General features: G+C 38.5%; 1 protein-coding gene across 1 annotated transcript in view; it reads right to left on the bottom strand.

The window, feature by feature from the left end:
- Window positions 1–22201, bottom strand: part of TXNDC8 (thioredoxin domain containing 8) — a 50092-nt gene extending 27891 nt beyond the window's left edge. The window contains exons 1-4 of the mRNA XM_063081502.1: window positions 22178–22201; window positions 18708–18812; window positions 5653–5712; window positions 3161–3226 (exon numbers count right to left, since the gene is read on the bottom strand). Of these exons, the coding sequence (XP_062937572.1) occupies window positions 3161–3226; window positions 5653–5712; window positions 18708–18812; window positions 22178–22201 (255 nt within the window). The remainder of the gene's footprint in view (window positions 1–3160; window positions 3227–5652; window positions 5713–18707; window positions 18813–22177) is intronic.
- Between the last annotated feature and the right edge of the window lie 3839 nt (window positions 22202–26040).

Genomic DNA, 26040 nt, shown 5'->3' with positions numbered 1-26040 from the left:
GCAGGTGTCCCTTCAACATGCTGATTTCCATTCCTTTGGGTATAAACACAGCAGTGAGATTGGAGGATCATATGGCAGTTCTATCAGTAGTTGTTTGAGGAACCTCCATACTGTTTTCCATAATGGCTGCACTAACTTATAGTCCCACCAACAGTGTAGGAGGTTTTCCCTTTCTCTGCATCCTCGTCAGCATTTGTTATTCTCTGCCTTTTTGATAATAGCCAGTCTAATTGGGGTGAGAGGATATCTTTGCAGTTTTGATTTGTATTTCCCTAATGCTCAGTGATACTGAGCATTTTTTCATGTGTTGGCTACTTGGGTGTCTTCCTTTGAGACATGTCTATTTGGCTTTTTTGCAAAATTTTCAATCAGATTATTTGTTTCTTTACTGCTGAGTTGTTTGAGTTCCTTGTATATTCTGGATATTAATCCCTTGTTAGATGGATAGTTTTCAAGTATTTCCTTCCATTCTGTAGGTTGTCTTTTCACTCTGTTGATTGTTTTCTTTGCTGTGCTGAAGCTTTTTAGTTTCGTATAATCCCATTTGTTTCTTTTTTCTTTTTTTTAAATAAAGAAATAGAATTTATTTAGACATAGAATTTATTAGACAGCTGGGAATTCTAAAGTCCAGGGAACACATCTGGTGAGGGCCTTGGTGGTGGTGGCTCTACAGCAATGCGGGTATCACATGGCAAACACGGCAGGAGCAGAGAGAGAGTAACCTCCTCATTTGCTCTCCTTTTATTTATTTATTTGTGATAACTGGTCTCTTTTTATTTTGTATCTTATGTGGGATCAGTGTTTTTTTTTTTTTAAATTTTTGGCCGCAAAACAAGTCTTAATACATTTAAAAAGACTACGATCATAGAAAATATGTTCTGTGAACACAATAACAGAAGGAAATTTAGAAAATTTACAAATGTGTAGGCATTACACAAAACTCTCCTAAATAAACAATGGGTAAAAAGAAAAAAAACACAGGGAAGTTACAGAGTACTTTGAGATAAAAATCAAAGTGTGACATGTCAAAATTTATAGGATGTAGGGCTCATGCAAGTGCTTAGAGGAAAATGTATACTTGTCAACACTTATATTTAAAATAAGGAAATCTCAAATTAGTAATGTAAACATCTACCTTAAGAAAATAGAAAAAGGACAGCAAACTAAACCAAATGCAAATATATGTAGGAAATAACCAAGACTACAACAGAAATATGTGAAATAGGAAGTTAAAAAACAATAGAGGAAATCAACAAAAGCAAAAGTTGATTCTTTAAAAAAGATCAACAAAATTTTCAAATCTTTATCTAGACTGACCAAGAAAAAAAAGAGAGAGGACTGAAATTACAGAAATCAGAAATCAAGCAGGGCATTATTACATTGTCATTATGGTTTTTGGGGGGTGGTATGGTTTAGTTTCTTTCTCTTTCTCGTTTGCATTGCTGTTTTATCGGTGGGTTTTGTTCTTTCTTGTGTATCTGTGGTAGTGTTTATTGTTTTTTGGATCCCAGATGCAGAACTTCCTTGAGGACTTCTTGTCGGGCTGGTCACGTGTTGGTAAACTCCTGTAGCTTTTGTTTGTCTGGAAAATATACTATTTTCCTCTTGTTTCTGAAGTCTTGCTGGGTATAACATTCTTGGCTGGCAGTTATTTTCTTTTAGTATTTTTAATATATCATCCTATTTTCTTCTGTCATGTAGGGTTTCTGTTGAGAAGTCTGCTGTTGGTCTGATAGGGGCTCCCTTATAGGTGACTTGATGCTTTTCTCTTGCTTCTTTTAAGATTCTCTTTTTGTCTTAGAGCTTTGCCAGTTTGGCTGTAATGTGTCCTGGAGAGGATATTTTGGGTTGAATCTGTTTGGGGATCTTGGAGCCTCCTGGATCTGAAGGCCCATGTCTCTCCATGGGAAGTTTTCCATTATTATTTCATGAAATACATTTTCCATGCCTTCTCCTTTCTCCTTCCCTTCTGGAACACCCACGATTCAAATGTTTGTGTGCTTAAGGTTGTCTGCTAGCTCTTAGATTTTCTTCATTTTTTAAAATTCTTTTTTCCTTTTTTTGTCTGCTGGGGTTATTTTGAAAAAACTATCTTCAAAATCAGAAATTCTTTCTTCTGCTTGTTCTAGCTTGCTGTTTAAGCTATCAGTTGTGTTTTTTTATTTTATCGAGTGAATCTTTCAGTTCCATGAGTTCTGCTACATTTTTCATTAAGGTATTGATTTCTTTGTAAATTTCCTTCTTCATGTCCTGGATTTTTAAAATCATTTCATTTTGCTTCTTGTATCTCAATGAGTTTCCTTAAGATTGTTGCTCAAAATTCCTTTTCAGTCATTTCAAGTGTTTCCTGCTCTGTAGGGTCTAATATTTTAGAATTACTGTATTCTTTTGGTGGTGTCATATTTTCTTGGGTTTTCATATTTCTAATATCACTACATTAATGTCTGGTCATCTGGCAGAGCAGTTGCTTCTTCTATTACTCTGGAGTGGGCTTTGAGGAGAGAGACATGCTCTTCTTTTTCTGAACTCTGCTGGTGACTCTCCTTGTGTCAGTGCAGTCAAGTGTCTGGTGTGCCACCTGCATGGTAGCTGTGGCTACTGCTGTGGCATCAAGCCCCTTTTGTGGCAGCTATGGCTGTGGTGGTGGCTGTGTGGGCCACCCGCATGGAAGTGGCATTTTTGGCCTGCTCTCTTGCCTGCTTCTGGGTGTGGGGGGATGCCCTCAGCTAGCACTAGTATTTGAACTGTGGGAATCTGAACCCAGAACCTGTGTGCTCAACCTCTAGGCTATATTACCTTGTGATAGTTTTTGATTAACATTTACCCAAGTGTTGTTAACAACCTGTATACATTTGTGTGAGAATTTCATTATGTCCTCCTCTGGAATATTCTTTCTTGATGGTTCTACCCTGGGTTAGGGGTAATATTGGGATAATTCTTGGGGATTTGGATACCTTAGATGGTCTGAATTGTGAGATTTATTATGTCACACATTTTTTAAAAACTTTCTTCTAGTATGTAAATTTCAGAAACTAAGAATCACTTTAAGTACTAAAAATACATGTAGTTGTTTTATCCACCCAGGATACCCAAGGCTTTCTGGGGGGCTATGATGCTTCTATAATCTAATTCAATCCTGCTGATTACCATGGAAACATACCTTCTTGATCTTCTTGAACATTTGAAATGTGGGTATTGCTTTGATGTGACAAGTTTTGGCCAACTCCTGGGAAAGAAAAGAAATGACATGAGGTTACAGTTTTGATGTCCTCTCTGTCCCAAGCATCTTACTTGGTGACTTCTCATAAGGTTTGTCTTAAAGCCCAGGGATAACTGACACTGTACAGACTCTCCTGTCAGAACTTTTCCTACATTTCCTCAAAGCCTCCAGGAATGTTATATCGAAAATGACTATTTCAGCATTCCTGGGCCTTTTCATCCCAGAGCTTCAGGAGAGAGGTTAGAGATGGAGGCCCAAACAGAATGGACACTGAATGTCTAAATGAGCTCTAATTAAAGGACCTTGTGAAAGATTGCAGAGGGGCCCCAGTGAAACCCAACATGGAAAGAGGCCATCTCAGTAATAGGAAAGAGTAAATGTATCTTCATAACTCACGCCTGAGACATGTCATGGTATACTGCTTTAGCATTTTAAGTAAGACTTACATATTTCTTTCTTTTAAGCCCCACATCCTCTTCACCACCCGTCTTTGTGAAACATTTGAAGCCAAAAGACAAGAGAACATACCAGAATCCCAACTATTTTAATCCATTTTAAACTGCTTCCAAATGCCAGTTTTTGTTTATCTTGTTTAGGAGTATAAAGAAAGTTAACCATCCAAAGGGTCAAAAGAACTGGACACCTCTCTCTGACATACCTATCATTTTATTGGCCATAAATTTCTTCCCCTGCCACCCACAGCCCCTCCCCCCAAAATTATAATTTTTAGAACCAAAGCAGTGACAACAATTAGTAGATAAATTGCTATGAGTAAATTGTACATTTTATTTCTCTTTAAAAGACAAAGAGCTATAATCCAAAGCCAGACAATAACATGTGTGGACAAGGATGTGGAACAATCAGAACTCTCCTATTATGAAGGTGAGATGTAAGATGGTGCAGCTGCTTCAGAAAACAGTTCATCAGTTTCTCAAAAACGTAAACATAGAGTTACCATATGACCCAACAATTCCACTCCTAGATACATACCCAAGAGAAACAAAAACTTATGCTCACACAGAAACTCATAGACTAATGTCTATACCAGTATTGTTTGCAATAGCCAAAAGGTACAAACAACCCAAATGTCCATCAATGGATGAATGGATAAATAAAAGGTGGTATATCCATACAATGGAATATCATCCAGCAGTTAAAAGGAATGAAATGCTGATACATTCTGTAACACAGGTGAACCTTGAAAACTTATAAGTGAAAGAAGCCAGTCACTAAAGACCATGTATTTGATGATTTCATTTATATGGAATGCTCAGCACAAGCAAATCCATAGAGAGATGTAGATTTGTGGTTGCCCAGGGTTGGGTGTGGGGGATGTAGGAAACTGGGTGTGACTGCTAAAGGGCACAGTGTTTCTTTTGGGAATGGTAAAAATGTTCTAAAATTGATTATAGTGATGGTTGCACAACCCTGCAAATATAAAAAGACAAAGAAATAATGGTCCTGGCTGTGTACTATGAATCCATAGTATATGATTCAGCCTGAAGGGCAATTAAACACTGTTACTCTTCAGTGAAGCTTGAAGGAAATGGAGAAATGGAACTTCCGTTATGCTCTGGGCACCATGTCCTATATTTTATGTATTTTATTCTCACTTTATCTTCTGTTAAGTATTATTGCCCTCTTTTAGAGATGAAGAAACTTAAGTTTATACAGGTTAAATAATAGGTCACAAACCATTAAAGGGCAGAATGGTGAAAAACAGATTTGTTTTCACTCTAAAGTTCAAATTCAATTTAATGTATGCATAGGTCACATGTTATTGTTACTTTTCCTCATAAATTAACAAATGTTAGGAAGAATAATTTTGCAAGGACACTGTGTGTATTAATGGGATACATGTTGATTGAGGATATCAGGATGATTTTTGGGGGGCTAGGGTAGGGAAGGATGGCTCTAGGGATATGAGGGAGGGACTTCCTGGAACTCCTTGTGATATTTAGAAAAAGCAACAAAAAGCATAAGATACAAGAGGAAAACAAGGTATAGTAAAATGTCTGTAATGCATTGAGTTAGGAATTGAGTCCTAATCTATCACAGGTGTGAAAATAACTTTTCATCATGAGCCCAACTCCAGCTGATTGGTATTGTCTGCCTAGAGCAAGTCTGCTGAGGGGGATTCTGGGGCAGAATCCAGAGCATGTGGTAAAGAATATCGGAGTTGATTAGTGAAATCTGCCACAGTGTGGGAGGGGAGAGAGGCCACAGGAGAGCCATATATCTGCTAACTTTTTTTTTTTTTTTTAAGAAATACAAAACATACAAGAGTATTATGAGGGAGTTTACTACAGTTTATTAAAAAAAGGTGAAATTCTACTTGATTTTAAATTGATTATGTAATCACTAAGACAGTGCTACTCAATTACATTGCATTAAGATTTTAAGTATCTGCATGGAGGACTTAAAATTCTTACCCAAGAATCATCTACATCCACATTAGCAAACAGTACATTTTGGTATTGCCGAGACATTGCCTTCAAAATAAAAGAATAAAATTTTCCCGTTAGTTCAGCGTTAATGTTAAAATACGCACTAGAAATGTCTTTGGGCAAAAACAAGAATGAACAGAAAGGTTGCTACAGAGAGCCATGCATCTTTTTGGCATGTTACTACTGCCCAGACCTTGAAGCACCAGGTCAAATGCCAGTTGATGCCAAAGTCAAGCAAGGACCGATGGGAGAACCAGAGTCAAAGAACTGAAATGAAGATTAGAGCTCCAAGGTTGGAAAAGGGCAGAAAGCAAAGAAATAATGAAATGCATGCAGTGGGTCCAGACTTACCCTGTGGGGTGGGAAAAGGGATAGTAGCTTTTTCTTGGGAGGGTAGTCTGGAGAGTGCTTCCTCAGTGGTCTTCATGATCCAGTTCTCTGAACCAAATACCCAAACTCTACCTTCTCCCCTTGCCAGATGTTCTGAGAGCTGGTGGTGGTAGGAGGCTGTTCTGGCTGGGGCAATAGCAACATTTTCAGGCTGACCATTAGCCTAATTGATTTCCACCTCCAGTACCATCCATCTGTGCTCTGCTATATATATATATTGAAGCTCGATTTTTCCAGACACCTTTGCCATCTGACTTCCAGTTAGGCTCTGCCGATGGGAACCTTCTATTTCCATTTGTAGGAAACAGAAGGTGGGAGAAGCGAAGAAGGAACTTTCTTGTGCTTCTGTTTTGTCCTGGAAACATCTTTGGCAGGACTGATGATAATGATGTTGGTAACAGGTCTGAGGTTGAGGACACAGAAGCTGCCCCAGCAGCAGGAGTGACCTATAAATGTCACCCGCTGGGGTTCTTTTCAGACAGCTGTGTTCATAAGGGCACTTGATAGTATCTTGATTTGTTTGCTTAAAATCACATCTTAAGCATTTCCAGTGACCTGTTTCAAATGGGACCTCTCTCTGATGGTGGTGTGATGTTTCCAAAGCTTGCCAAATGGAAACAATAAGAGATGGAGCTGTCACTGGGCTGGTTTCCTATGGAGAAGCAGGAAGAAGCACCCCTTGGGGTGCTTAGGTGGATATGTGAGTCTGCTGCAGGAAATTCTCCCCAGTTGTTTTGTCTTTGGATTGTGACTGAAGTGGGAGTTCTTTCTTCAGTGGCCCATCAAGGTGGTGAAATGGCAAGACAACTCTTAGATAATACACACAAAGGCCTTTGGAGTTTTGGAGTACTTTTCAGATTAAAAAGATGCTGATTTTGATTGGCAGCCTCTCCAAACCTGGCAGGAAAATGGTATTGTTCAAGAACTCTGGGGCAATTGACTTGCACTTTTTGAGTCTGAAGATAAATGGATACTCTCCAGTAGGAATCATGAAAATGGGTTATATGGACAGCTAGTTCCCAGGATCAGATTCTGTTTATGAAGTTTTCAGAGTCTTCCAAGTCTGTCAGGAAATGGACATTTGCCATTTTTATATCAAGTAGTAGCTGGAAGGAAGGTAAACATATGGGTTTCTTGCTAGGTTGGAATTCCCTTATGGATATTGCCTTTCCTCACTATCTCCCTTCCCCCAAACAACAGCAGCAGCAGCAATGACAAAAATAACAACTCCTCCTCTTCCTTCTGCTTTATTCTTTCTCATATATAATCTGTTATCATTTGGTCAGCTGTTCTGTTGCTCTTAACCCTAAAATGTCTCCTGAATTTGATCTTTCCTTTTTCTCCAAAAGCTACTGCCTTAATTTTGGTAAACCTGTCATTGAGATTGTCATTCACATTGGATTACTTGCTTTCAGTCTTTCCAACCCCTTGTACAACACTGCCAAATTTTCTAAAACCCACATTTGATTATGGCACAATCCTTTTTTTTTTTTTAAGTTGAAACAGTTCATTATACATATCTGTGAGGTACAGAGTTGCATATCAATACCTGTGTGCAATATGTATGGCACAATCTTTAAAATTCTTCTATTTTGGCTCTCCCCAGCAACTCATTAAGTTATAATACAGAGTTTTTCTTGATCTGGGCTCAGCTTCCTTTCTGAGTCTCATTTTTTGCCACTTCCATTGTGTACATTATAGGTTATCCTCACAGACTACTTGCTTTCCCATGATCACACCATGCAATTTTTTAACAAATTTATATGCTGTCTTTCTCCAGAAATGCTCTCATCAGGGTTGGATGCCTGGTGATTGTCTTAGCCCTGGGCTGGCAAACTATGCTCTGTGGACAAAATCCAGCTCTCCACCTGTTCTTGTAAATAAAGTTTTATTGCAACACAGTTAACACATTCATTTTGTATTGTCATTGGCTTTTGAGCTATAGCAACAAAGTTGAGTGGTTGTGACAGTGACCATATAGCCCTCAAAGTTAAAAATATTTGCTATCTTGTTCTTTACAGGAAAAGTTTGCTGAACTCTGCTTTTTGTCATCAAGGTCCAGATTATATGAGACTGTGGAGGTTACTTAAGATATAAAGTTTTTTTTCTTTTTTTTTTTTGTGACCGGTAAGGGGATCGTAACCCATGGCTTGGTGTCGTCTGCACTGTGCTCAGCCAGTGAGTGCACCAGCCTTCCCTATATAGGATCCGAACCTGCGGCTTCGGCGCTCCGAGCGCCACACTCTCCCAAGTGAGCCACGGGGTTGGCCCAAGATTTAAAGTTTTAAATCACTTCTTAAAACACACATTTTCTTATGATTCACTTTTTTTACTTGTTGCAATATATCTTTTAGCAGTTTCTTTGGAGAGACTCTGTAGGTAATAAACTTTTAGTTTTTGTGTGTCTGAAAATGTCTTGAATTCTCCTCCCCACACACTTGAAAAATGGTTTAATTTCCTAACTTCCATTCCACCTCCTTGCAGAAGCTAGAAAGGAAAAAAAGTGAAGATTCCTTGGACTCCCTTGCAGCTAGAGTTCTGGATGAAAATTTGGTCTTACCAATGAGATGCATGCAGGTGGGACTTGGAAGGCAGAAGTGAGACAGAAACTACTTTCTTCTTGCCTTTTGTTGTTGCTGCTGGAAAGCAAGACCATGGGTATGGGAGGCAGTGATGGTGGGGACAGCAGCAGCAGCAGCCTTACTCAGGGTTCCAGTGTCCAGATATCAATTCCTGGACATCCACAGGCAGTTGCCACAGTAGTGACTCACAGTAGTGACTCCCTGATCCTTGTTCTGACTCCCCACCTGATGCCCTGTTGTTTTTTTCTTTTTCTTCCCCTGGTAGTAGCCTCCCATTTCCCCTCACTTCTGATTATGGCAAAGTTAGGATCTCCATATGATGCAGTTTGGATGTGTTGTCCCCTCCAAAACTCATGCGGAAATTTGATCTCCAATGTGGCAGTGTTGGAAACTGATTGAGCCATGGGGGCGGATTCCTCATGAATGGATTAATGCTCTCCCTGGGGGAGGGGGGATTGATGACTGAGTTCTTGCTCTCTTAGTTCCTGTGAGAGCTTGTTGCTTAAAAAGACTGGCACCTTCTCTCTCTCTCTCTTGCTTCCTCTTGCCACGTGATCTGCTTGTATGCGCAAGCTGCCTGCCACTTTCCACCATGAGTAGAAGCAGTCTGAGGCCCATGCCAGATGCAGCTGTCCCAGAATCGTAAGCCTAATAAACCTCTCTTCTTTATAAATTACCCAGTCTCAGGTAATTCTGTTATAGCAACACTAAATGGACTAAAACACCATAGGAGGATCTATGGTATTCTAAGAGAGCCGTTAATGGGGTTTCAACCTAGAGCCTATCATCCAATCTTCCAGTGATTTTATTTTATTTTATTTTATTTGACTTTTGCATCACAGAGTATCATAGTGATGTGGCATTTATTTTATTTTATTTATTTTTAAATTTTTAATTTAATTTTATTTTACTTCTCAAAATACATTGTACTTGATTTTCATGCCCCTTTACCTGTTCCTCTCCACCGTCTCACATTGTATCTGTTCACTTGACTTAAATAGTTCAAGGAATTTTTGTGGCTATTCTGTCTTCTTCCCCCCATCCTTTATTTGTTTGTATGTTTATTTATTTATTAATTTTTAGCTCCCACAAATAAGTGAGAGCATGTGGTATTTCTCTTCCTGTGCCTGACTTGTTTCACTTAATATAATATTCTCTGAGTCCATCCATGTTGTTGCGAATGGTAGTATTTTGTTCTTTTTTATTGCGGAGTAGTATTCCATTGTGTAGATGTACCACAGTTCCCTTATCCACTCATCAGATGATGGACATATGGGCTGGTTCCATATATAGAGCTGCAATAAATGTTGGAGTACAGGTATCCCTTCTGCATGCTGATTTCCATTCTTCTGGATATATTCCCAGCAGTGGAATCGCTGGGTCATATGGTAGATCTATCTGTAATTGTTTGAGGAACCTCCATATCATTTTCCATAAAGGCTGCACCATTTTAAAGCCCCACCAACAGTGTATAAGAATTGCTCTTTCTCCACAACCTCTCCAGCACTTATCATTCTCAGTCTTTTTGATGTTAACTGTCTTAACCAGAGTGAGATGGTATCTCAGTGTAGTTTTGATTTGCATTCCTGGAAGCTGAGTGATATTGAGTACTTTCTCATGAGTCTATTGGCCATTCGTATAACTTCCTTTGAAAAATGTCTGTTCAGCTCCTTTGCCCATTTTTTAATTGGGTTATATTTTTGTTGTTGTAAAGTTGTTTGAGTTCCTTGTATATTCTGGATATTAATCCTTTGTCAGATGTATATTTAGCAAATATTTTCTCCCACTCTGTTGGTTGTTTTTTTACTCTGTTGATTGTTTCTTTTGCTGTGCAGAAGCTTTTTAGTTTGATATAATCCCATTTGTTTATTTTACCTTTAGTTGCTTGTGTTTTTTGTGTACTATTCATGAATTCTGTACCCACTCCTACTTCTTGGAGTGTTTCCCCTATGTTTTCTTTAAGGAGTTTTATTGTTTCAGAGTGTATATTTAATTCTTTAATCCATTTTGAGTTGATTTTGGTATGTGGTGAAAAATACAGGTCTAGTTTCATTCTCCTACATATGATTATCCAGTTTTCCCAGCACCATTTGTTGAAAGGGCAGTCTCTTCCCCAGTATGTAGACTTGCTGCCTTTGTCAATGATCAGATGGCTGTAGACATTTGAGTTAATTTCTGGGTTCTCTATTCTGTTCCATTGATCTGTGTGTCTGTTTTTATGCCAGTGCCATGCTGTTTGGTTATTATACCTTTGTAATATAGTTTAAAGTCAGGTAGTGTTATGCCACCAGCTTTATTTTTTTTTTTTTTGCTCAGGATTGCTTTGGCTATGTATAGTCTTTTGTTGTTCCATATGAATGTCTGGATAGCTTTTTCCATCTCAGAGAAAAATGTCATTAGAATTTTGAAGGCAATTGCATTGAATTTGTAGATCACTTTGGGTAATATGGACATTTTCACAATGTTAATTCTTCCAATCTAAGAGCATGGAATATCTTTCCATATTCTTGTGTCCTCTTTAATTTCTTTCAACAGTGGTTTGTGGTTCTCTTTGTAGAGATTTTTCACATCCTTGGTCAGCTTTATTCCTAAATATTTTATTTTTTTTGGTGGGTATTGTAAATAGCCTAGCTTTCTTGATTTCTTTTTCTGCATGTTCACTAGTGGAGTATAGAAATGCTACTGCTTTTTGTGTGTTGATTTTGTAACCTGCAACTTTGCTGAAATCGTTTATCAACTCTAGGAGTTTTTTTATAGAAGCTTTAGGCTGTTCAATATATAGGATCATATCATCTGCAGAAAGGGACAGCTTGACTTCATCCTTTCCAATCTGGATGCCTTTATTTCCTTCTCTGATTGTTCTGGCTAGTACTTCCAACACTGTGTTGAATAGGAGTGGTGAGAGTGGGCATCCTTGTCTAGTTCCTGTTTTTCAGCAGTGGGCTTATCATATATGGCTTTAATTATGTTGAGATACTTTCCATCTGTACCTAACTTGTAGAGAGTCTTTATCATGAAAGAATGTTGAATTTTGTCAAATGCCTTTTCAGCATCAATAGAGATGATCATGTGGTTTTTGTCTTTGCTTTTATTAACATGGTATATCACATTTATTGATTTGCATATGTTGAACCAACCTTGCATCCCTGGGATGAATCCCACTTGATCATGTTGTATAATTTTCTGTATTTGTTGCTGTATTCTGTTAGCTAGTATTTTATAGAGGATTTTTGCATCTATATTCATCAAGGATATTGGCCTGTAGTTTTCTATTTTTGATGCATCTTTGTTTTTGGTATCAGGGTGAGGTTTGCCTCATAGAATGAGTGGGAGAATGGCCTCTGTTTCAATATTTTGGAACAGTTTGTATCGAATTTGTATCAGTTTCTCTTTGAAGTTTTGGTAGAACTCTGCAGTGAACCCATCCGATCCAGGGCTTTTCTTTGTTGGGAGCTTTCTGATAACAGCTTCAATCTCTTTTATTGTTATTGTTTTGGTAATTTGTATGCATTCAGGAATTTATCCATTTCCTCCAGATTTTCAAATTTGTTGGCATATAGATGTTTATAGTAGTCTCTAATGATTCCTTGTATTTCTGAGGTGTCAGTTGTAATATCATCTTTTTCATTTCTAAGTTTTGTTATTTGAGTCTTCTCTCTTCTTTTCTTTGTTAGTCTTGCTAAAGGTTTGTTGATTTTATTAATCTTTTCAAAGAACCAACTTTTTGTTTCATTGATCTTTTGTATTGTTTTTTGTTTCTATTTCATTTAGTTCTGCTCTGAACTTAATTATTTCTTTCCGTCTACTAACTTTAGGTTTTGATCGTTCTTGTTTTTCTAGATCTTTAAGGTGATGAGTTAGGTTATTTATTTGCCATCTTTCCATTTTTCTTAAGTAAGTATTTAATACAATAAATTTCCTCCTTAACACTGCTTTTGCAGTATCCCACAGGTTTTGGTATGATATGTCATTATTTTCATTAGTTTCAAGAAATTGTTTGATTTCCTGTTTAATTTCTTCTTGGACCCACACGTCATTAAGTAGAATGTTGTTTAATTTCCATGAGTTTGTATAGTTTTCAGAGTTTCATTTATTATTGATTTCTAATTTTAATCCATTGTGATCAGAAAAAAATACATGGAATAATTCTAATTTTTTTGAATTTGTTAAGACTTGCTTTGTGACCTAACATGTGGTCTGTACTGGGGAATGTTCCATGTGCTGAAGAGAAGAATGAATATTCTGAGGTTGTTGGGTGGAATGTTCTGTAGATATCTGCCAAATCCAATTGGTCTAAAGTATTGTTTAGATCTTATGTTTCTTTGTTGATTTTTTGCCTAGATGATCTGTCCAGTGATGAGAGTGGGGTGTTCAGGTCCCTCACTATTATGGTGTTGTTGTCTATTTCTCTTTTTTAGATCTAATAGTGTTTGCTTTGTAAATCTGGCTGCTCTGACATTAGGTATGTTTATATTTATGATTGTTATGTGTTCTTGATGGATAGATCCTTTTATCATTATATATTGGCCATCTTTATCTCTTTTAATGGTTTTTGCTTTAAAGTCTATTTTGTCTAATTAAGAATAGCTACTCCAGCTCGTTTTTCATTTCTACTTGCATGATATATCTTTTTCCATCCGTTTAGTCTATGTATGTCTTTACAGGTCAAGTGAGTCTCTTGGAGACAGCATATTGTTGGGTCCTTCTTTTTAATCCAGTCAGTCAGTCTGTGTCTTTTGAATGGGGAATTTAATCCCTTTATATTTAGAGTTATTATTGAAAGGTGTTGATTTACTCCTAACATTCTACTGATCTTTGTTTAGATGTCTGAAGTATCTTTTGTTCCTTTCTTTCAAATTTTCTGTTTGTCTTCTGTATTTGTTGGTTTCTTGAGGTGGTAGATAAACTATTTTTTCTCTCTTTTGTTAGCATTTTTGTTTTGCTGGTAGGTATTGTTCTTTCTTGTGTATTCATGGTAGTGATGGTTGTTTTTGTGGTATCAAACCTGGTACTTCCTTGAGAATTTCTTGTAGGGCTGGCCGTGTGGTAGTGAACTGCAATTTTTGTTTGTCTGAGAAATGTGTCCTTCATTTTGGAAGGATAGCTTTGCTGGGTAAAGTATTCTTGGTTGGTAATATTTGTCCTTTAGTGTTTTGAATATATTATCCCATTCTTTTCTGGCTTTTAATGTTTCTGATGAAAAGTCTGATGTTATTCTGATTGGGACTCCCTTATAAGTGACTTGCTGCTTCTCTCTTGGAGCTTTTAAGATTCTCTCTTTGTCTTTGATTTTTGTCAGTCTGATTATCACATGTCTTGGAGAGGACCTTTTTGGGTTGAATGTGTTTGGTGATTTTAGGCTTCTTGAATCTGGGGATCTGTGACTTTCCCTATACCTGGGAAGTTTTCTGCTGTTATCTCATTGAGTATGTTTTCAATGCCATTTCCTTTTTCCTCCCCTTCTGGAATACCCATGATGCGTATATTTGAGTGCTTAAGGTTGTCAGTTGTCTTGCTTAAATTTTCTTCAATTTTTTTGATTCTTTTTTCTTTTTTCTAGTCTGCCTGTGATAATTCAAACAGCCCATCTTAGAGGTCAGAAATTCTCTCTTGTGCTTGTTCAAGTCTGCTGGTTAAACTCTGTTTTGTATTTTTTATTTTGTTGAATGAACCCTTCAGCTCCACAAGCTCAGCTACATTCTTTTTCAAGGTGTTGATTTCTTTGTACATTCCTTCTTTCAGATTCTGTATGTTTTTTCTCATTTCATTGTGTTGTCTAACTGAGTTTTCTTGTATCTCATTTAGTTTCCTTAGAATAGTTACTCTAAATTCCTTGTCTGTCATTTCAAAGACTTCCTGTTCTATAGGATCTAGTACTTGTAAGTTATTAATTTCCTTTGGTCGTGATGTACTTTCTTGGTTTTTTATATTTCTGGTTTCTTCACTTTGGTGTTTTGTCATTGTGGCCGGGGGTATCACAGTTCACTCCTTTCACCCTGATGTCTGGCTTGGATCCTGAAGGGTCTGATGCTTCTGGACAGCAGAAACTAGCCTGGATAGGAAGTCCCACCCCGCCTGCCTTCACCAGCGGGTTGGGTGGTGTGGGAACCCAGAGCCTCTCAGGTCACTCACAGAGACAGGATGGCCCGGGCCAAAATTCCCATCCCATCAGCCTTCACCAGCTCGTCTGACTTGGGGCTTAGGATCCCGGAGCCTCTCAGGCTGCTCACCGAGATGAGACAGCCTGGGCCAGAATTCCCACCCCATCAGCTTTCACCGGCTCCTCTGGCTCAGGGTTGGGAACCCGTGCCTCTCAGCTCACTCATGGAGATGGACAGCCTGCGACGGAAGTCCCCCCGCCAGCCCTGCCTGCCTTCTCTGGCCATCAGGCTTGGGGCATGTGAGCCCAAAAGCTCTAAAGTCTCTCTACGAAATGGGGAGCAACCTGAACTGGGGTTCCATGGCAGGTGGCTCCTGTCCGTTCACGCACAGATTTTGGGTCCTCTGTCACTGCTCCTCAAAAGCTGCAAATTGGTCTCTCTGTGGGAGAGAGCAACACCAGGAACCAACTACTCTGCCATCTTGACCTCCCCTCCCCAATGATTTTATAAGCATTTAATTCCTTGCATTAAAGTCCTTTTCTGGAGCTGAATATCCATTTTTCAAAGGAAGACATACAAATAGCCAACAGGTACATTAAAAATTGCTCAGCATCACTAGTCTTCAGGGAAATGCAAATTAAAACCACACTGAGATATCACCTCACCCCAGTTAGACTGGCTATAATAAAAAAGACAGTGAATAACAAATGCTGGCGAGGGCGTGGAGAGATGGGAACACTCCTGCACTGTTGGTGGGACTCTAAATTAGTACAACCACTATGGAAAACAGTATGGAGTTTTCTCAAACAATTACAGATAGATCCTCCATATGATCCAGCAATCCCACTTCTGGGTATATACCCAGAGGAATGGCAATCATGTGAAAGGGATACCTGCACTCCCACATTCATCGCAGCTCTATTTACAATAGGCAAGAGCTGGAACCAACCTAAATGTCCATCCATGGATGATTGGATAAGGAAACTGCGGTATATATACACCATGGAATACTACTCTGCCATAAAAAAGAATGAAATTCTCCCATTTACAACATGGATGAGCTCGAAGAAACTTATGTTGAGTGAAATAAGCAAAGCACAGAGGGATAAATACCACATGTCCTCACTCATATGTGGGAGCTAAGAGAGAAAGAAGGAAGGAAAGAAAGATCACAGTGGTGCACTGGACTTGCAGAGGGAGAGAACATACCTAGGGATACAAAATGGAGTGGGGAAAGGGGGTGGGGGAGAGAGATTGGGGATAATTGGGTAGGGGACACGGGGTATAATTACAATTTGTGGTAATGGGCATGCTTCCAGTATGGATCTGGCCTTCATATCTAGGGTACGAGGGGGGACAATCAGCTTTGTATCTCCATGAATATTCATAACCAATAAAAATAAATAAATAAATTACTTTTCTATTTTGCTAAAAAATAAAAATAAAAATAAAGTCCTTTTCTGTCTAATTTGGTTTCTGTTTTCTGCTATGATCTCTGACTTAGTCTAATGATCTGTGATACAATGACCCAGTGTAAGTACTTTTCTTCAACCCCCTTGTATACTATCAGTTTTTAAAAAATTACACACATGACACATGAATACATTTATTTGCAAAGGTTTAAACCTTACAAGAAAAATAAAACAAAACATGAAATTCTCCTGTTCACAATCTTTTTCCAATTTTCACTTCCTTTCATGAAAAGAAAACTTGCTTGTGTGCAGCCTTCTGTTCTTCTTTGTATGTATGTGTACACACACACACACACACACACACACACACACACACACACACACACGGGTCTTCAAAAAGTTCACGGAAAGATTCAAATTATTTTTAAATTTCATTTTCCATGAACTTTTTGAAGTACCCTTGTATGTATATATGCTTATACATACACACATATACATTTATACAGACATATGTTTCTGTTTTATTTAAATGGGGCCATACCGTAGAAAATCCTCTATACTGTGCTCTTCTTACTTAATAATATGTTGTTCTGAAGACAATTCCATCACTGCATATGGGCCTACTTAATTTTTTCTTTAACATCCGAATAGTATTTCACAGTGTGGATGTGCCAAAATTTATTTGAAAACTATGTATTAGTCTGGATTCCGACAGAAAATAGGTGGCACAATCAAATTAAGATAATTTGAGGTGGTTATTTACAAAAGGACTATCATCACCTGTAAAGGTAAGGGTGGGTATAGGAGGAGCTGCAGAGCTTGGCTATAGCAACAGCAGAGCTGGTGCCACCCCAAGGTATGAAAGAGGGAGAGGTTGTCTAGATGCAGATTTCATTTTACTTTATGGAAATGCCTCTTATTGGCTGTCGAAATTTTATCAGCTTTGACTTTGTAGCATGTGGCTATACTTATACTCCTGGCTATCTCTATGGCAAAGTTAAGAAGACTCTCTTAAAGTTTTGAGTGCTGGAATAGAGTGGTCTGTTAGATATTTAAACTTTCCCTGTGTATATTCTATGAATTTTAGGCATAGAAGGGATGTTAAGATGTCATGTAGACAATTTCTCTATTTAAATATAAATTCATTTTAAATTAAATGTCGAAGGTTGTGACTGTGGCTAGAATTAACTTAGGTGGATTCAAGAGTTCAAGTCTCAAAGGTTGAGATATTAGAAATCTTGCTAAAAATAAGCCAGAGTGTTTTCAGTTGTGTTAAAGGGACCAAAACTTCTTTATATTTGAAGGAATACATTTCACAAAATTGACCGTAAATGAATGTGAAACTTTTGCACAATAAGGAAAAAGGAAAAGAAAATGCCCTGAGATTCTTTTCTACATCATGTTATACCAAAAATAAATAAAATGATAAAAACTTTTAATTGGGGCAGTAGAAAAATTAACTAGTTGAAACATTACAAAGACATTAAAATTTTAATTTGGAGATTCTATAAAAACATGAACCAATGCATATATGAATAAAGATCTGAATATAAATATATGATTGCAGCTAAGTAGAATGCTTTACTGGCACATTATACAAAGTAGATCAAGGACAAGAAAGGAATGTGTTAGATGTATGATTTGCCTACCATTTGCGACAACATGGATGGACCTGGAAGACATTATGCTAAGTGAAATAAGTCAGTCACAGAAGAACACATACTGCCTGATCCCACCTAGAAGAGGTATCTAAAATAGTCAAACTTACAGAAGCAGAAAATTGAATGGTGGTTACCAGGGGATGGGAGAGGGGTAAATGAGGAAATGTTCAATTGTATAAAGTTATAGTTGTACAAGATGAATAAGTTCTAGAGATCTGCCGTACAACATAGTACTTATAGTTAATAATGTGGTGTTGTGCACTTAGAAATTTAAGAGGGTAGAACTCATGTTAAGTGTTCTTACCACACACATACACTCACACCCCCCGAAAGGTACACAGGAAAACTTTTGGAAGTGTTAAATAAGTTTGTTACATTGATTATGGTAGTGGTCTTATGGGTGCATGCACATGTCCAAACTCCTCAATTTTATACATTAAATGTACAGATTTTTGTATATCAATTAAACCTTAATAAAACTATAGAATAAATAAAACAAAAATGCCTTTAATAAAAAGACATGGTTTGTCTGATAGTAGGGTTGAATAATTGGGGGAAGTTTATCCTTTTATATTACAGTTTAAAACAAGTATCATGTTTATCTATAATCTAGTCCAATGTTTGGAAGTTCTGAACTCTGGAACTTTGGTAAAATGTCTTTATTATAATAAGAACCATCTGTTCATTTGTACAATTGGGCTTTTTTGCACATCTTGATGTTCCTTGCAGAATTATCCATAGACAAGTAATATTAATTTTCTGGTTAGGATGCTTCAAGAAACTATGGATCTATAATGGCTCTTAAGTGCTAAACTTTTAAGAATTACTGGAGAAAAATGTTTTGGGACTGGAAATTTCTTCTAAAACTGTGATATAGATACTGGTTGTACTTACATGAAAAATAGGATACATTTTTTTGCAATGATCACACCATTTTGCTGAAAATTCAACCACCACAAGTTTCTGTCCAGCAGCTTTCAAAAATGTGTTGAATTCGTTCTGAAACCAGAACATAAATGAAGATATGTGTATAGTCATGGAATCTCATATAGTCTTGCAGAGAATAAAATGACAGGTTAGTTCTCAAAAACTTTTCCAGATGCCCTACCCCAGGTTACCCAACCTTTTCTAAATGTCCCTGAGGTCAGAGGTATTTTTCTTTGTAAGTATGTATAAATTATTATAAATCAACAAGAAAATTTAGAAGTCTATTCACCAAAGTGGTTGGAAACTGAGGTTGGTAATGGTGGTTACCTCTAGAGAAAAGGTGAGATTGACCAGGGAGAGATGAAGGTTAGAGAGTGGGTGCCGTGGATTGATTGAATTGTGTCCCAAACGTTCATATATTAGAAGCTTAATTCCCACTGTAACTGTGTGAGGGCTTTAAAAGAAGAGCATATGAGAAGTTCTCTCTGCTCTGCCATTTTCTGCCATGTGAGACCCCTGGGTCACTGTCACCACCACCAAGTCCCTCACCAGATGTGTTCCTGGACTTTGGACTTCCCAGCCTCAGAAACTGTAAGCAATAAATTTCTTTTATTACGAATTACTCAGTTCTGTGTATTTTGTTATAAGCAACAGAAATGGACTAATATAGTGGGGTAAACTGCTCTTCAAGGTGGATGTCTAGATTTGATTTTTTTAATTTTTATTTATTTATTTATTTATTTAAAAAGATGACCGGTAAGGGGATCTCAACCCTTGGCTTGGTGTTGTCAGCACCACACTCAGCCAGTGAGCAAACCAGCCATCCCTATGTAGGATCCGAACACGCGGCCTTGGTGTTATCAGCACCGCACTCTACCGAGTGAGCCACTGGCCGGCCTTAGATTTGATTTTTTTTAAAACAGGGGCCTAAACATGCATTAATACCAAAATTTAAAAGAAGAAAAACTAATCTAACACCTTGAATCATTTCTTGTTTTGTTTTATTTTGGGGAAGTGATCATTATTACAGCTACAGTCAAAACCATGCATTTAAGGACTTGACATGCTTTTTGCTAAGTGTCTTGATGAATTTTCCATCAACTGTCCAGGTCATCTAAGTTAAGAAAGGTTCTTTATGGGACCGCATACAACTGTGCATATACTTGCTTGCTTTATGCCAAGTGACTGTCCTACACTGGTTATTTCATGCACAGTTTATATTCCCAGTTCCCTAGAGGACTCAATTCTGATTCAACCCTATACCTCCCATGGCCCCAAACTGGCACCTGGTAAATGCTCATACAGTGTTTACTTGATGAATGAATGATTCGGTAGGATGTAGTGCTCTATTCAAGGTTTATTTTTCCTTCTCCCACTGGAATTGCAACAATGGTAGCTAATTTATTCTCTGCCTGATATTCTCCCCCATAATCTTTACAACCACCCTATGGAGTGTGTTATATTATCTCCATTTTACAGATGAAAAAACTGAATTTCATTAACTTTCTCATGGTCAACCAGCTGGTGAATAGTATAGTTGAACCTAAGGAGCCTGACTCCAGAGCCTGTATTCTTAATCATGACACAAAATCATCTTGTGAGTTCTTCATAGTAATGGGACTCATTGTCCTTTTTTTCCATTTTATTTTTCCTTTTTTGGCAACCGGCCAGTGCAGGGATTGAACCCTTCACTTGGTGTTATCAGCAACATGCTCTAACCAACTGAGCTAACTGTCCAGACCCCACTCTTCCTTTCACTGGCCCTAATTGCATTGACTGTGCTCATCCCTGGACCAATTTAAACTGGTGGGGAGGGAGAATGGGATCATTAGTTGGAATAAATTAAGAAGGGACTATCCCCATTAGGGATGGGGTTAACTCCACACAAAAGGCAAATTGCTCTATAATGGGGGAGTCTTGACAATTATGTTGCCATTTGGTTTAGTTTCAAGCAGGTGGAACTGATGACTGAAAGGAGATGCACTCTCTTCCCTCACCAGTATTCCTGGAGGATGGGATAACTAACTTTTCAGAGAGTCACGCCAAACTTCATTGCTCACTGGCTTCTGAAGTTATAAGGTAGGGGCCATCCTTATAAGTTCCCAACACCTTTCACTTCTTAGCAGTGGTTGTTTTGGTGTGAACTGGCCTAGTTGGACTCATGAACTTGACTTGGCTAAATTATCTAAAGGGAATACTCCCACGATATAGGTATTTATTCAACATGTACCTGTTTAGGCCTATACAATGCCAGACACTGCACAAGCTGCTAGGACACAATGGTGGACAAAAACAAAACAGAACAGACCAAAAATTCCCTACCTTCATGGAGCTTGCATTTTAGAAGAGGATGCTGATAGATCAATAAGTAAATATATAGTATGTTAGTGATCCTTAATAATAAAGAAAAAAAGAGAGAAATAAGGGAGGAAGGAAGGATGGGACTTGGATTACAATTGTAGTTTGGATGGCCCAAGTTGCCTCAAAGAGAAGGTGACATCTGAATAAAGATAAAAAGGAGACAGAAGGCTCTCAGGAAAGGTGTCTGGGGAGAAGAGAAGAGGGCTTCTTAGGGAAGAGTAAGGCTCTCAGCTATTCTGTGAGATCCCCAGAAAAATTTTAAAATTTCCAAAAGCATTAGCAAATGCGTGGTATTTTAAGACTTTTTTTATATCAAAGTTACATGGCAATGCCTTCTTTTAATCTGGTAGTTATCATTTTTGTGAACTTATGCATAGCCACATTTGGAGAAAATTTCAAAGGTCTAAATCAGGGTGCTGATGGATGTGAGGCCCTATGCCCTTCCCCCTCTCTCTAGCTCTCTTCTGTAATCAGGCCTGGCATCAGAAGGTCTGGGTTCTAAAGCCTGTACCACTCCTTATATGAGGTGGGCCCTTGACCTGTCTTTTAGAAGCAATTTTCTTCTTCATAATTAAAGAGTTAACTCTGCCCTATACACGTATTTATAATTGTTGTGACAGTAACATCGGGCAACACCTAAGGGAATATTGATACTACTAGCCATCATTTTTCCTACCCCACTTCTTAGGTATGTCTGGGGTTTCTGCTCTTTTTCCTAGGTTGGGAGAGAAGATGTGGACTCTCTCACTTCCATAGAATTTTCCAGGTAACAACTAAGGTGGAATCCATGGGACCAGATACAGGAAAGGCTATGTTAAGAGCTGGCCTGAATCCAGCTAGAGTCAGAGCGAGAAATAGAAATCAGGGAGAAAAAAAACCCTTTTTGATCAATTTGTCCCTTGGCTACTTCTCTAGATAGTGCCATCCCTCAAAGAACAACACGAAGAGCAAGAACTTTAAAATCTCCCCTTGCTACAGAGCTATACTGGATAGAGGAAATCATTCTTAAGGTTTATAAAATCTCCTCTTAAGACAGCCACTTTTGAAATATTCAGTGAAGCCCAGTAAATACTTGCCATGTCTTTAATAATCTGCACCATGATTTACACCTGGGAATTGCTGACAAACATCTCTTGTTGGTTCAATTGGATCGCTGTAGCTGTCTGTCATTAATTATAGAGTCCTCACCAGAACATAAGGGGAAATTCTCTATGACATCATTAAACATGACATCTCAGAACCTGGAACTTTGGCAGCCTTTGGATCTAATTTCACTTTTATGTCATGACTAGTTAGTTAACTTGTGACCAGCCAAGAATCAGCAAACTGAGGGCCTTATATGCATACTCTATAGTGTGGCTGTCTCATCTTGGTCTTTTATCATCTATTTCCACACATTTCTTTCCCTTCTCCAATCCCCACTCACAAAAATCAAATGAGAAGTCAGTGAAGTAATATCAAATAGATGAAAAATATTTTCATTTAGAATTTTGGAGGAACTGTTTTGCCATTGAGAAAAATACTAAAGTCTTAATCCCATAATAAGTTTTCTGTAAATATGGTCATAGATTCCATGAACTTTATTTTGCTCTAATTATTTTGAAGATAAAGAAACCACTTTTTTGCACTCAATCAGGGGTTGGCAAACTTTTTCTGTAAAAGGCCCGGTAATATTTTAGGCTTTATGGGCCACATATAGTCTTCGTTGCATGCTCCCTGTTTGTGTAATCTTTAAAAAATATATAAACCATTGTTAGCTAGTAGGGCACACAAAAACAGCAGCAGTTTGCCTTGATGATTTCACATTTTCAGAATCTAATGTCAGAATAAAACCAGATATGGTTATGAACAATGTTCCTCAAATCTTCACAGCAATAAAAACAATACAAAAGTGAGAAATAGCAGATTCTACAATAAAACAAAACAGTCAAATCCTTCTTTCTGGTTTTTCCATACATCCAGCTCTGGGCCTGAGTCCTGTGCTGCATGATAAATGTCAGGTGGAGAGAGCAGAGGCTGCCTTGGTAGAGGAAGCTTCTCTTCCCAGTTGACTCTTGTCCCCACCTTCTGCTATTGCTTTTAGAACTGATGTGAAGTTCTCCAATGGCAAGATGTCATTTTTGTTGTGGGGGTGCAGTTATTTTTCTTCTACTACAATAAATAGTATTTGAAGTATTTCTAATGTCTTTGTTCATTTTCTTTTCTCTCTCTCTCTCTTTTTTTTTTTTTTTTTTTTTTGCCCCTGGGCTACTTTACTAATTTATATTACTCGTCTCTCCCCTCTGTTGGCATTAGAGTTTGAGACCATTGATTTTTGATGCTTCTACCATTACAGCCAGGAATTTATTCAGTTTATGTATTGAAGATCTTTTCCTCATCTATTTCTTCTTCTTTTCTCTCATTTTCATTGAAGAAGGATGGATGGGTGTTGACACGTACTGAACCATCTTCCTAGGAGGGTTTCTCAACTACAGCACACAGATATTCTACAATACTTCTTTGTCATGGGGGGCTGTCCTGTGCATTGTAAGATGTTCAGCAGCATCCCTGGCCTCTACCCACTAGATGTCAGTAGCAGCTCCAAGTGGGATAACCACAAATGTCTCCTGGGGGGCAAAATTGCCCACAGCGAGAACCACTGCTTCAAAGTGTGGGCTCAGTTCTGAGCATCACTTTCATATACGGCATCTTACAAGTACCTAGTCAGTTAAGGTGATCATGTCCATCTACAGATGAAGTGATCCAGGTGCAGGCTGGGTCACCTGTCACACAGGGAGAAATAGAGAGTCAGCTAAAATATACTGGTCTCTTGGAAAGCTGTTTAGCACTGGATGAACTGAATTCAGAGAGAATTCCTTTTTTCTCTGCACCAGGAAGACATCTATATTTTCCACCCTCCCTTTCCTCATAGAACTAACTCTTGAACTTCTGTCCACTACATTTAGAAAGAATACAGTACAGCATTAACTCTCAGATACAGCTACTAAGCCAACAAACTCCTGCCAGCCCTGGGTTTCCGGAAGTTGAACAAGACTGGGCCAGTGCTTCTGACCTGCAGCATAGGGCTTGTAGACTTTTGCATGGAATTTGCTGCTAAGAAACTTGCCCAGCCCAAGGGCAGGGAGAGTACACCCTGTTGGCTCACAAAAGTCAATTCATTCCCAGCTAAAATAATCCAGAAAATAACCAAATTGGCTAAAACTGATATTTTTTTTTAGGGAAAGGGTCTAGTTTTGCAGAGAGAGGGCCTAGTGGGTAAGCAGGGCAAATTTCTAGTCCTGGAAAAAAGCTCCTGGTCAAGTCTTTTCTAGAAAAGAGCAGTCCTTTGCACTTGACTGCCTTCTTTGTTTCCCTGACATGCACTCACATGTATTTTCCTAGACTCATTTCTGACCTCATCGCTGCAGCCATGAAACTCGAAGACAGTTTGGGTGGAGTCTCTTTCTGAGAAGTCGGGGTTGCAATTTTTTATTTTTTAATTTCATTTTGTTTTTTTTAATTTAACCAGGGTTAGAATCCTGAGAGTGTGCTCAGGATTTTTAAATCTTGAAAAGTTGACAAGAAAAACAGAGAGTGGGAAGAAAAGAAGAGAGAAAGGAAAGAAAAGGAAGTGAGGAAGCTGGTGAGAAGAAAAAGGAGAAAGAGCAAAAAAGACAGCAAAGGGGGGAAGTCTAAAAAAAAGAAAAGAAAAGAAAAGAGGATGAGAGAGAAATCGTATATGGAGAGGATAAAAGACTTGTAAGTAGGATTTTCGTTATGTGGAAGAAAAGGGTGCATTCTCTTTTTAGAGCTCGAAGACCTTGCTATTCAAGGTCAAAGGTAGACACTGGCATCATTAGGGAGCTTGATAGAAATGCAGAACTTCAGACTCCAACCCAGATCCACTGAATAAGAATCCCCATTACAGGATGCCCCATGTGATTGTTATGCACATGGACGTTTGAGAAGCCCTGCTCTACAGGCAAGAGCATTTCTAACAGGAAGCTGTCTGTGGACAGTGAATTGGCAGCGTCATCTGTGACAAATGCATGTTCCCAGGCCCCACCCTGGACCTATGTACTGAATCAGAATCTCTGAGGTTGGGGACTGACAGCAGGTGGTTTTTTTTTTTAGAAATTTAATCAGGAACATAAAAGTGAGACATAGTAGTGACTTCAAATTTCATTAGTTGTTGTATTCTCCTCTCCTTACCCAACCCTCAATATCACTGTAAATATACACAAGGAATCTTCATACAGCACAGCCTTATAACACCAAAGTTTGGGTTCCTGTACCTGCCAGGCACCCCACGAAAAAAGGAATCTTCAAAAAGCTCACGGAAGGATTCATATTATCTTTCTATTTTTCCATTAACTTAAAAAAAATATTTATTAGCATATTGATTGTTACAAATCATACTTATTCTTTATGCCCCTTCTCCAATCTCCCCTCCCCCTCTGTCCTCCCCTCTCCCCTTCCCCTTTCCTCTTCCCCTTCCCCCTCGCCCTCCCCCATCTAATAGCCACAGATTTGTTCTCTCCATCTGACAGATTAACTGTTCCTCTGTTGGTTTGTTGCCTAGACGATCTGTCCAGTGCTGAGACAAGTGTGATCAAATCCTCCCCTCATTGTAAATCAGATGCTTCTTCTATTACTCTGGAGTGTGCTCTGTGGAGAGAGAGGACCTTTTTTTCTTTTTTTCTTTTTTTTCTGGTCTCCGCTGGTGCCTCTCCTTGTGTCAATGGAGTTGAGAGTCTGGTGTGCCATCTGCATGGTGGCTGTGACTGCTTCTAAAGAGACTAGCCACTATTGTGGCAGTCATGGCAATTGTGGTGGCTTCGGTGGGCTACCACGTGAAAATGTTTTTTTTTTTATGTGCTTTTTACCTGGTTGCAGCTGGGTTTGGTTTCCCCCACCTCCATGCCTGAGGACCCTGGCGGGGCCTGAGGCCGTGGTGGCA

The sequence above is a fragment of the Cynocephalus volans genome, chromosome 17 (assembly GCF_027409185.1).
Source record: "Cynocephalus volans isolate mCynVol1 chromosome 17, mCynVol1.pri, whole genome shotgun sequence".
Lineage (NCBI taxonomy): Eukaryota > Metazoa > Chordata > Mammalia > Dermoptera > Cynocephalidae > Cynocephalus > Cynocephalus volans.
Note: the sequence above shows the minus strand (reverse complement) of the source record. Positions and strands in the feature narration are given on the sequence as shown.